The sequence below is a fragment of the Rhinatrema bivittatum genome, chromosome 18, assembly GCF_901001135.1.
Source record: "Rhinatrema bivittatum chromosome 18, aRhiBiv1.1, whole genome shotgun sequence".
Classification (NCBI taxonomy): Eukaryota; Metazoa; Chordata; class Amphibia; order Gymnophiona; family Rhinatrematidae; genus Rhinatrema; species Rhinatrema bivittatum.
Window position 1 is genome coordinate 58,935,017 of NC_042632.1, and position 12,884 is coordinate 58,947,900.

Genomic DNA, 12,884 nt, shown 5'->3' on the forward strand with positions numbered 1-12,884 from the left:
GCTTGATCCTGGGCCTCCCAAGACCACGTCCAGCCCCACCATTTCAAAGGGCTAATGACACCTGCCCACCACTGACACCAGCAGCCCCAGACGCCTCCTTTCCACTGGCATTTGAGCCCCTGCTAACACAGTGTGGGATCACAGTGCAAGCCCCGCCCGTTGCCTTTCTGAATCAGGAATTCCATGCCAGAGACTCTGAAACCCCAAACCCGATTTAGCAATTTGGACTGAGCCCTTGCAGCACCTGCATAAAAGCATCAAATGTGAAAACAAAAGCACACGCTTGAGAAATTACATAGTTAAAATGTAATAATGGCAGAAAAAGACCAATTGGTCCATCCAGTCTGCCCAGCAAGCTTCTTATGGTAGTAACTGCCGCTCCGTGCAGGTTACCCCCGTGTTTCTGTTAAGGGCAGTAACTGCCGCTCTGTGCAGGTTATCCCCATGTTTCTGTTAAGGGCAGTAACTGCCGCTCCATGCAGGTTACCCCCATGTTTCTGTTAAGGGTAGTAACTGCCGCTCCCTGCAGGTTACCCCCATGTTTCTGTTAAGGGTAGTAACTGTCGCTCCGTGCAGGTTACCCCCATGTTTCTGTTAAGGGCAGTAACTGCCGCTCCGTGCAGGTTACCCCCATGTTTCTGTTAAGGGCAGTAACTGCTGCTCCGTGCAGGTTACCCCCATGTTTCTGTTAAGGGCAGTAACTGCTGCTCTGTGCAGGTTACCCCCATGTTTCTGTTAAGGGCAGTAATTTCCGCTCTGTGCAGGTTACCCCCGTGTTTCTGTTAAGGGCAGTAACTGCTGCTCTGTGCAGGTTACCCCCGAGTTTCTGTTAAGGGTAGTAACTGCTGCTCCGTGCAGGTTACCCCCGTGTTTCTGTTAAGGGCAGTAATTTCCGCTCTGTGCAGGTTACCCCCGTGTTTCTGTTAAGGGCAGTAACTGCTGCTCTGTGCAGGTTACCCCATGTTTCTGTTAAGGGCAGTAACTGCTGCTCTGTGCAGGTTACCCCATGTTTCTGTTAAGGGCAGTAACTGCTGCTCGGTGCAGGTTACCCCCGTGTTTCTGTTAAGGGCAGTAACTGCTGCTCCGTGCAGGTTACCCCCGTGTTTCTGTTAAGGGCAGTAATTTCCGCTCTGTGCAGGTTACCCCCGTGTTTCTGTTAAGGGCAGTAACTGCTGCTCTGTGCAGGTTACCCCATGTTTCTGTTAAGGGCAGTAATTTCCGCTCCGTGCAGGTTACCTCCATGTTTCTGTTAAGGGCAGTAATTTCCGCTCCGTGCAGGTTACCTCCATGTTTCTGTTAAGGGTAGTAACTGCCGCTCCGTGCAGGTTACCCCATGTTTCTGTTAAGGGTAGTAACTGTCGCTCCGTGCAGGTTACCCCCATGTTTCTGTTAAGGGCAGTAACTGCTGCTCTGTGCAGGTTACCCCATGTTTCTGTTAAGGGCAGTAATTTCCGCTCCGTGCAGGTTACCCCATGTTTCTGTTAAGGGCAGTAACTGCTGCTCTGTGCAGGTTACCCCATGTTTCTGTTAAGGGCAGTAATTTCCGCTCCGTGCAGGTTACCTCCATGTTTCTGTTAAGGGCAGTAACTGCTGCTCTGTGCAGGTTACCCCATGTTTCTGTTAAGGGCAGTAATTTCCGCTCTGTGCAGGTTACCCCCGTGTTTCTGTTAAGGGCAGTAACTGCCGCTCTGTGCAGGTTACCCCATGTTTCTGTTAAGGGTAGTAACTGCCGCTCTGTGCAGGTTACCCCGTGTTTCTGTTAAGGGTAGTAACTGCCGCTCTGTGCAGGTTACCCCCGTGTTTCTGTTAAGGGTAGTAACTGCCGCTCTGTGCAGGTTACCTCCATGTTTCTGTAAAGGGCAGTAACTGCTGCTCTGTGCAGGTTACCCCATGTTTCTGTTAAGGGTAGTAACTGCTGCTCCATGCAGGTTACTCCCAAGCCTTATTTTCCTAGCGTGTAGCCAGATGGACTCAGGACCAGTGAGTTTATGCTCCCCTGCCAGCAGATGGAGATGGAGTCAGGTTTCAAAGCTGACGTCACCCTGGATACAGCCCTGCAGTGACCTCAGCCCTTCAGTATCTCTCCGTCTCCTAGAAGATGTGGATTGTGCCTTCCCTATCGAAGAGGAATTTTTACTTTAAATTGGAGAAAGATTGAGCCCCACTCCCCTGCGTTGGTTGATACCTAATAGTACCTCCCTCAGTTGAGGCGATTTCCGAAATCCCTCCGAGGTGTGCCTTGCAGTGCATGCAAAGATGTATTTTGGATGTACCCTGCTTTTAGGTTGTAGCATGTTGAGCACTTGTCTTATTACTGGAAAGGCATTTTCTAAACTGAAACTACATCACATCAAACAGCATTAGACACCCCAATAACAGTCAGGAAATTGAGGAATGCCTCCTGCACTTTAGCATTTGGACTTGATGGGGAACTTGAACAAATGCTCAGATACGACAGGGTGCATGTCCAGTAAACACTAGTAAAATTGTTTACCCAATTCTACTTTCTGGCTATTTCAGAGGAATTAAATAACACTAATCTGTAAGCATGGAGATCTCATCAATCCAAATAATTATAGCAGGATCTGTGATAATAGAACTAAGGTTACTCCTGAGTCCACCTCCTTTCACCCTCATCCCATGACCCCTCCTTTCCAATGACAGAAGCTTGGAGGTTTTTAAATATTTATCCTCGCCCCAATCCTGTCTTTTTCTCTAGAGCAGTGGTGGCCAACTTCTTCCTTTAAAAGCCACAAACAAGCCAGGTTTTGAGGATATCCACAATGAATATGCATGAGAGAGATTTGCATGCATTGCCTCTTGTATGCAAACCTATCTCATGCATATTCATTGTGGATATCCTGAAAACCTGGCTTGTTTGTGGCTTTTAAAGGAAGAAGTTGGCCACCACTGCTCTTGGGTTTTCGTGTTTAGATCTTTCTGTCCCCATGTGCGTTAGAACAAAGACCACTGACCATTTTAGCAGCCCCCTCTGGCCCGACTCCATCCTGTTTATATCCATTTGAAGGTGCGATCTCCAGAACTGTGCTCAGTATTCCCAGTGAGGTCTCACCAGGGACCTGTACAGGGGCAATATCACCTCCCTTTTTCTGCTGACCAGTCCTCTCCCTCTGCAGCCAAGCAGCTTTCTGGCTTTTACCATCGCTTTATTCACCTGTTTGACCACCTTTAGATCATCAGCTACAGTCACCCCCAGATCCCGCTCTTCCTTTGTGCTCAGGATTTCCCCTCCAGTACTGCACTGGGCACTGGTCTGAAAGTGCCGCTGGCGTGCCGCTCTGTCGTGCACATTTCCCCACCAGGAGCAGCTGACGATTGCTGCTTCCCCTTTCTAATTCACAGCCCCCAAGAAGGAGGAAAGAGGTCTCTTTGGGGGAGGCTAATCCTTGCTGTTTTGGTACTTGGGGGGGGGGGGGGGGAGGTATTTTTTGGGTGCTGATGTTCTTTTTAATATGTTTATTTCAATTCACTAAACTAATTAATTAAAAAAACCCAAACCCAACAAAATGAAAAAAAAAATCCAAAATGGAAACCCTTTTCCCAGTGTGGCCCCTGTACAGAATGGGACATTAACCCCCCTTGCCTTTCCAGTTCTGTAAACACACTCCACATCCACAGAAACTTTTCTGCTCTGACACAACACAAACTCTGCAAAACCTCACCCACCACACCCATGTATCAAAGCTGCCGCAGCGTAAGCGCACTAGCGCGTGACCTGGGAGAAGGGCGTCCTGGAGCTGCCGGAGTCTCGGGGTTCAGCCCCTCATGACTTTCCTCTCTCATCCTCTGTTGCAGAGCTGCTCATCCGGCGGGGCATTCCCAGAAGGTAGGTGGCCTGAACTCTGATGAGGAGGGGGGAATTAATCTGGGTAGCGTGGGAGGCAGTAAGTAGCGACACTTGGAGTGTATAAAATGTAATCATTTTAGTTCTGACGTGAAGGGTCGTGTGTGTGTGCGTGTGAGCGACCGTCGCCAGACCTGTCCTTATCCCCAAACCCCTTTATCAGTGCTTGGAAAGTTAAGTAACTGGCGCGGGCATCAGGCGCCCATGAACGGCTCGTTGTCGGCGTTTGGAAGGGACCTGGGGTCCCATCCTCTCATTCTGGGGAGAAACCCTAAGTGCATGTTTCTCCTGATTTTTGGGCATGAAGAAGAGGAGACGATCTCCTGGAGCCAGGTTTGTGATGAATGGAAGGGCTCTCTGGTGGCAGAAGATCCTCCTTCCGACCTCGGACTTATTCCTCCAAGCTGTGCTGCCTCACGCAGGCTTTTGCATGGTCTTGGCTCTGTTTCCCCCAGTCTGGTGCATGAGGTGCGGAGCTGGAGCTTTGCTGCCCAGTCAGGAATGTGCAGGGATGCCCAGAGGCTGCATGGCTTGTTAATTGTGAGAAACGAATGTCAGTCTGCAGCACCGAGGGAGCTGATTTGTGCCTTGGCCATGCCCTCGCTGCCTTTCTGTGTCTGAGAGAGAGGTTGCAGGCTGCCAGCCTCCAACTCGCCTGATTTCAGAGAGAAACGTACCAAATAAACACTAAAACCTGCAAGCGGTGCCTGCACGTACCTGCGGTTCTGTCCCAGTTCCTAATCTGTGGGCTTGAATTCTGCCCCTGTTTGGGCTCCCTGCAGCCTCAGTGCAATAACCTTTCCGTTCTGTGGGAATCCTGCCTCCTGGGCGATGTTAGGTTATAAATATTCTATCAGGGGGTTTGTGGTTTATGCTCCATCCTTTCAACTGCCTCTACCTTCTCAATAGTGTCCCACGTTACTGAAAGTGAGGTCTCGCCAGATTATTCCTTCCCTTTTCCCACCTAGCGATCCCTCTCTTTATGCACTCAAGGGTACATGGGGGTGATCGTCTGAGACGATCACCCCCATGTCCCTTCCCTTGGGCGTCTGCCAGGTTTTGCTTTTTTTAACATTAAAAAGCTCTTTTTTAATGCTCTTTATCCATGTCTTCCATTTCTTTCAAGTTCTTTCATCCGCGCTCTCCTCACGGGCAGATTTTATATCTGCAGGCACTTTCTCTTCTAAGCATTGGGTAGCCCCTGTCACGTGATAAGGGCAAAGGGTCCGGGAGCAGGGAGTGGCTCCTGGGCTCCCTCTGGATCACCAAAATGATTCTGATAAGTCTGGAGGGGGGGTTGGTTGGGAGGATGGCGCCTGGGGGGTAGAATAGGACATGCTACCTTTTTAGGGGAATTTTGGCTGCCTCCAGGGATGCTGGAGGAAAGGACCGAGGTCTCCAGAGATCCTGGGCTCTGACTCGCTGCTTTTTTTGCTTCTTTTTCATTTCAGAAAATAATGCGTGCTGTTTGCACTATTGTCCAAAATGAAAAAAAGTAACTTTTTAAAATAAAACAAAAAATGCATTTTCACAAAATATGAGAAAGTAAAGAGCAATCTTTTGCTATTGATGATTTTTGTCACCTTCCTCTGTCTTTTCTTGAGATGCGGCGACCGGAACTCAGGATGCACTTGCACCGATGCTCAATAGAGAGGCAATCTGAACTTTTCCATTTCATTCTCAAATCCTTTTCAGATCAATTCTATTTGCTTTTTAAACCACTGACCTGAGGATTTCAAAGTGTTGTCCACAAGTACTCCCAGGTCCTTTTCCTGCATTATGTACATGTTAGGGGACTGTCTTTCCCTATGTGCATCACCTTGCACTTTTCCACATTAAATTTCGTCTGCCAGTTACTTACCCGTCTCCAAGTCTCACCAGGTCCATCTGCAAATCCTCACAATCTGCTGCTGTTTTAACAACTTTGAATAGTTTTGTGTTATCTGCAAATTTGATCTGCTCACTTGTTCTCTTGACTATGTTAAATAGCACAGGTCCCAGTAATGATCCACGGGGGAAAATGACCATTTGGTACTGCCCTCTCTTTCTGGCCTTCTAAGCAGTTTGCAATCCACGTTAGCACACTACCTCCTGTCCCATGACTTTGTAAGCCTTTTTTAATGGGGGATTTTGTCAAATGATCTCTGAAAATCAAAATGCACAATATATAGCGGCTCACCTTTAGCTACCTTCCAAAGAATTTTGATAGATTTGTAAGGAAAGACTGCCCTTTGTTAAAACTTTGACTCTTTCCCATTAAGCTTTCTATATGGCCAGAAATGTAGAAGATATTCTAGAAAACAACTATTTTGTGCAGCACCAATGTCAGTTCATTAGTCTGTAGTTTTCCAGATCACCCCGGATCCAGTTTTCAAAATCAGCAGTCTTTAGGTATTGTGGCTGTTTTAAATAATAGGTTTGCAATTTCATGTGTGGTTACCATCCAGTCCTGGTGATTTGTTACTCGACTTTATCAGTCTGATAAATTACATCCTCCCTTATCACAAAGATCTGTTTTACTTGCTCAGAATCCTCCCCCTGAGGGAATGTTCCCAACATCCTCCTCAGTAACTTCCGAGGCAAAGAATTCATTCAGTTTTTCAGCTATGTCCTTGTCCTAATTGATCATCCCTTTTTAAGCTCTCACTCTAGTGGCCCTTGACTCTTTCACATGCCTTTTGCTTTGATTATACTTGAAAAAGGTTTCATTATTAGTTTTCTGCCTCTTTGGCAAGCTTACTCTGAAATTCTCTCTTGATCTTTCTTACTGCTGTTTTACATCTTCTTGCCTATTTTCTTCATTTGCTTCTGCTTTGCATTGTTTCAAAGATGCCCTTTTGGCTTTAACTGCCTCTTTCACCTCACCATTAAACTATGTTGGCTGTTTGGTCTTCCTTTGGCCTAATTTAATTAATGGAATACAGTTTGTCTGGGCTTCCAAGATGGTATTTTTAAACAATGTCCATTCTTCATGTGAATTTATAACTTTTGCAAACACTCATTTTGGGGGGTTTTTTTAAATCCTCATTCTATCATAGTCTCCCTTTTTAAGGTTATATGATACTGCGGTAGTTTTACTTAATGTCCTCCTCCAGTGATAATGTCAAATTTGATTGCATTATGATCACTTATTGCGCTAGGTCATGCATTCACTGAGGAGCCACCTGTAATCAGTTCTATGGCTCGATGGACCCTTTCCATTCTTCCTTCTCCAGTCTCCTGGAGCCTCTTGCTTTTCACGTGATAAGTGGAGCAGAGCTGTGAGGCTTTCAGGGATGTAGCCTCGTCTGCTTTCAGCTGGGTCCTAGCATCCTCAGGCAATGGCAATGTGCTATCACCATGTCAGGACACCCACCCCCATCCTTGCCTTTGTGCCATCAACTCCTGCCTTTTGGTGTGAAGTATTAACGAAATCTGCTTCTGATTCTCTTCACTAAACCCTTCTCTTTTAATTCTTATTTATTCCCTTCTAAATTTTTCTCTCTTCACTTACATCTAAAGAGAGCTTTAATTCTACAATATCAGGGAGCAGGAGGCAGTGGCATCTACGCACGCACGCACACACACACATACACGCACACGCGTGTAGGGGATGGAAGATGGGAAGAGAGCGGATTTCACCTGGAGGGGGTGGGTGGGAGCGGGAATGAAGGAGGTAGGTGAGAGGGCTGCACCCGGGGGAGCTTGCACTCTTCCTGTTCTTCTCCAGCCAAAACAAATTATTAGGGAGAGGATTATATGGTGAGTCCATTTCATCCCTGGTGTGTAACTGCTGGAGGTATTTTTTCACATCCTTGTTTTGAGCCTTTGATTCTCCTGATAGTTGTGCCTGTCCTCTTACGTTTCTCTTACTCTTATGGGTGGAAAAAAGAGCTGCAACTCTTCCCTGGGTGTGTGATCATGGGCACAGTGTTTCTCTTCACGAGGATCTCCAGGTTGTCCAAACATATTGGAAATTCATCATGGCTGAAACGAATGCAGCATTAGGGAAGTGCAGCCCCCGTGAGCAGCGAGACAGGGTCTGGTTTACATCTCATGTGCTCAGATGTCTTCAGCACCTGTTCTCAGAGAGGAGGCCTGTGCCAGTGGGAAATGTGACCCTGGGTGCACCCCACAATTCTCCAGAAGTTGGGAGGTGTTTATGTTGACAAAAGTCACAATATAAATGAGAGCAGCTGGATCCGATACCTCCTCATGCTGTGGAATCCCTTGGGTTCGTGTGAGAGGTTTCTGACCAGCTGGGTTGTAGATTGCTCTGTATGTGTGGAGCTGTGGCTGCTCTGATTGTAGGGGGAGCTGCTCTGGATGCTGGATTATGTGCTGCTCTTTCAGCATGTTGCCTGTATTGTGTGGTGTTTGTTTTGTTTTTTTCCCCACCTCAGGACTTGCTCGTTCCTGACTCTCGAAGCCCGAAGTATAATTTTGTCCCCAGCACAGCTCTGAATAAAACTGCTCAGCCATTTGGTGCCAGTGCCACTCAGGAGAGCTCACTGACCAAGCCTGTGGTGTACGCTGCCCCTTCCCTGGCCTCTCTTGCTCCGCATCAGGACGGGTATGTTTGCATGTACCTGGGGAGGACAGTGGGGCTCTATTCCTGCTTATGTACCTGCTTCCAAGGGCTTGTTTGACGTTGCATTAATTAGCATTTGTATGGCATGAGGGGAAGAGGGGCAGCGATTCTTGCATACTTGAGTGTACGGAGAGCTCTTGCTCTGATGGGTGGTGTCCCTCTGGTGCAAGAGATCTGCTGCGATGGGGGGAAGGGGTGATGTGAGAGCGGAAGCTGTTTCCATTAAGCATTTACTTTATAAACGCGTGGTCATTAAAGACAGATCAGTGCTCTCTGTAAGAACATAAGCTGGCCCAGCAGCCACTCCAGGACACCGAGATCTTTCTCCTCTTCACTGTGGTGGCTTAACTTGCTATGTCTAGTCTGTTTCCTAGTCATTATTCTCCGAGTGCAGAACACTCTTTCTGCTACACTATCAAACTAAAGACAAATGTATATGCAAATCAAAGCCCTGGACTCTCAGCAGACTGAGTAATGTAAGTGCGCTCCCGACCTGTGGGATCTGTAAAGATGCAATAAGAGGAATCTGACTGCAGCACCAGTGGGACTCAATCTTTTTATTCTAGGTGTCGGCTGTTTAGCCTATGCCAGACACGTGGTCAACTCCAGTCTTCAAGAGCTACCAACAGGCCTGGTGTTCAGTACATCCATAATGAATATGCATGAGATAAATTTGCATGCACTGCCTCCATTGAATGCAAATCTGTCCCATGCACATGCTGAAAGCCAGGCCCGTTGATCTTGAAGCAGGACTTGACCACTCCTGGTCATTTCTCTGTTTTGCTTTTTCTTCTGGCTCAATCGGAAGCAGTCTCTGTTGGGCTATAATGCCATGAGTCTTCATTCACAAGCACCCAGAGGGTTTTCCACATTTTTAATGAGGCCCAGCTATCAGAGTGAAGGTCCTCAGTGAGGAACCACAGAGCACGGCTTCCTTCAGAACCTGGCTGATGTGGCCAGTAAGTCTGGCCATGGGTGTCCAATGACTGGGAGCCCTTCCCCCAGGGTCCGTGAGCCCAAGTCCCCTCCATGGCAGTTTACGATGTTGCCACCGAGCAGAAAATGGGCATTGTCTCAGAAAGCTGTGTGTCGCCTTTTTCCCTTTGTCTATTGATTGTGGAATATGGAAATGGACAGATGTTACCTGTGCTGCTAACTTGCCTGGTAAATCCCAGTTAATACATTTATTCAGCTAAACCTCTGACAATTTTATTGTGAAGGAGTCTTCCAGTGTTACCCCAAATGTAATTGATTCTTTCAAAATCAGAAACACAGGTTTGTTTGTTTGTTTTATATACTGTCATTCCACGTGAAGATCCAACAGTTTACATCAGGACATAAATATCATTGCTAGGCAATTGCATTCACTTGATGCGTTCGTATATCATTATTTATTTATTATTTATAGATTTTTCTATACCGGGGTACGTAAATAACATCACCTCGGTTTACATTCAAACAGTAATTCAGCATTGCGCTTTACAATATAACAAGGAAACTAAACGAAAAACAATACAGTATATAACTTTATATTAATAGAATATCAGCAATATATGAGAGATTGTGGCAGTTAGGAAGAGTAGTTGAGGATTCAGATCACTGATAGTAGGCTTTTTTAAATAGCCAGGTTTTAAGGTTTTGTTTAAATTTTTTGTGACAGAGTTCCTGGCGTAATTCAGAGGGCATGGTGTTCCATATTGTTGATCCAGCAATGATGAAAGATCGATCTTTTGTGCTAGAGAGTTTAGTCAGATTGGGTGCTGGGATATTTAGTTTGGCTAAATTCTGGAATCTCGTTGGGCGGGAAGACGTTTTGAATTGTAGTTCATCTGTAAACCAGAGCATTTCTCTGTTTTGAATGGCTTTGTGTATCAGCGACATAGATTTATAAATTATCCTGTAAGCCACGGGTAGCCAGTGCAAAGACTGAAGAGCTGGAGTGATGTGATCATGGCGGCTTGTGTCGGTGATAATGCGGGCAGCTGCATTTTGCAGCATTTGCAAAGGTTGAATGGTGGCTTTGGGTAGACCCAGTAACAGAGCATTGCAGTAATCAATCTTTGATAAAATAGTTGCTTGTAAAACTGTGCGGAAATCATATTGGTATAATAGAGATTTAATCCGTTTAAGCGTAAATAGCTTAAAGAAACCATTTTTTACCGTATCCGCGATGAATTTTTTAAATGTGAGATTGCTGTCAATGATGATACCAAGGCTGCGTACTTGTTGTGAAATAGTGGAGTTGTTTTGAGCAATATCAGAGTTGATCAGTATTGTATTTTTTGGAGGTGAAATTATGATAAGTTCAGTTTTATTGGTATTTATAGCCAATTGGTTGTCTGTGAGGATTGTCTTAATTTCTAATAAAGCTACCTTCCAGGTATTCAGTGCATTTGTGATTGTGCTGGTTATAGGTATGAGTATTTGAACATCATCTGCGTAGATGAAGTGTTGAAGACCCAATTTAGAGAGTAGCCGGCATAGCGGTGTAAGGTAAACATTGAACAATGTGGAGGAGAGAGAAGATCCTTGGGGGACTCCTTGAGAGAGGTTTCTTGGCTTGGATTCACTTCATCCACATCTAACGCTGTATGTTCTATTGCTCAGGAATGACTGAAACCATAGTAAAGCCGATCCCGAGATACCTATTTCAGAAAGACGGGTAATAAGAGTGTTGTGGTTTACCGTGTCGAAAGCCGCTGATATATCAAGAAGGGCGATTAGGTATGATTTGCCAGCATCTAAAGCTTTTAGTAGCACCTCAGACAGTGATATCAAAAGTGTTTCCGTGCTGTGGTACTTTCTGAACCCATATTGAGATGGAAAGAGTATTTGATGATCATCTAAATAATCAGATAGTTGTTTGTTGATGACTCTTTCCATAATCTTTGAGAGGAAGGGAAGGTTTGATACTGGATGAAAGTTTGCTGGATCAGATGAATCTAGGTTAGATTTTTTTATCATTGGAGTAATGATAGCATGTTTAAGTATAGAAGGAACTATGCCTGTGGTGATGGATTTGTTAAGAATCTTTGCAATAGGTTTTGCTATTGTAGAACGTATTGTGAGAAGAGTCTTAGTAGGTAATATGTCGGTGGGGTGGAAAGCTGGTTTCATTTTCTTTAGAATTGACTCAACTTCAATACCAGTAGTAATCTCAAGATTAGATAGCTTTGTTTCAAATTTATCTTGAGTGGCTGATGTAGCTTGGTTGGTGTGTAAAGGAGCAGGAAATGAATTAAATCGCGTTAAAATAGAATGTATTTTGTTATAAAAGAATGTAGCTAGTTCCTCACATTTTGAATCATCATTGTTGTTTAGATTGTTGTGAGTTGGAGCAGTAACAAGGCTTTTGACATATTGGAAAAGTGCTTGAGGGTTGAATTTATATTGATGAATTCTGGAAGCATAAAAATCTTTTTTTGTTTTGTCGGTGGCTTGGCGATATTTGTGTAGTAATGATTTGAATTTTAATAAAGTCGTGGAATTTTGGTTTCTGCGCCATTCTTTTTCTGTCTTACGTAGCTCCGTTTTCATAGCTTTAAGTTCGGGAGTATACCAAGGTTTTTTCCTTATTATTTTTTCTGAATTGATTTCCTTGCATTGAATAGGACAGAGTTTCTCTGCTATGTTACTAGTAATATTAAACCAAGAAGAGGTAGCTGTTTCAGTGTCTGTGAGATCTAAATTTTTGAGATCTTCTGATATCACATTATTAATTTCATCTGTTTGACCTTGTTTTCGGAAGTAGATGGTTTTTTTGCTGTGAACATTAGATGGTAATTGTTTTATTGTACAGCAGGTGTCTATCCGAAAGTGGTCCGACCAAGGAATGGGAGTGCAGAGGGGAGGTTTTGTATCAATATGGGAGTTAGTAAACATGACATCAAGGGTATGACCAGCTTTATGAGTCGGGTTAGTCACAGCTTGTTGAAAGCCTAGAGCATTAAGAGAGGTCAGTAAAGTTTCACAGGCTGGGGTTAGAGGGATGCGATCATGCATTTTAGCAAAATGTATCATGCATTTTAGCAAAAGACTCAATCATTGACTAAGGTGGTAGGGGGAAGAGAGAGGGGCAGGGATAAGGTGCTGGAGGGATATAAAGTAAAGGGGGGTAGAGAGAATCAAATATATATTTGGGCTGGATTGGAAAGTAAAGTGGTATTGAGTTCTTTAGTTAAGTCTGTAATGAATTTGTCTATGAAAGAGCAAGTACTGATTTCAGAAAAGCTTAATTTAGGTTATAGGCATTTTGAAATAACCTCGTTTTAAGGTCACGTTTGAATTTTAGTTTCAATGCTCAGATGTAGAGATTCAAATGAAGAGGTCCAAAGTATAGGGCCTGCTATGGAGAACATACGGTCTCTTATTTTTGTCTGATGGCACAGCTAGTAATCCTTTATTATGAGATCTTCCTGCTCTCTGTGGCTTGAATGGTTGCATCGCCAG

The 12,884-nt window shown here is 44.9% G+C and overlaps 1 protein-coding gene across 5 annotated transcripts in view; it reads left to right on the top strand.

Moving 5' to 3' along the window:
• The window catches only part of LOC115079984 (PDZ and LIM domain protein 7-like), a 68,418-nt gene that overhangs the window by 27,067 nt on the left and 28,467 nt on the right, over positions 1–12,884 (top strand). For all 5 annotated transcript variants that reach the window (XM_029583978.1, XM_029583981.1, XM_029583979.1 and 2 more), the window contains 2 exons: positions 3,817–3,847; positions 8,248–8,417. In XM_029583978.1, coding sequence (XP_029439838.1) covers positions 3,817–3,847; positions 8,248–8,417 — 201 coding nt within the window. The remainder of the gene's footprint in view (positions 1–3,816; positions 3,848–8,247; positions 8,418–12,884) is intronic.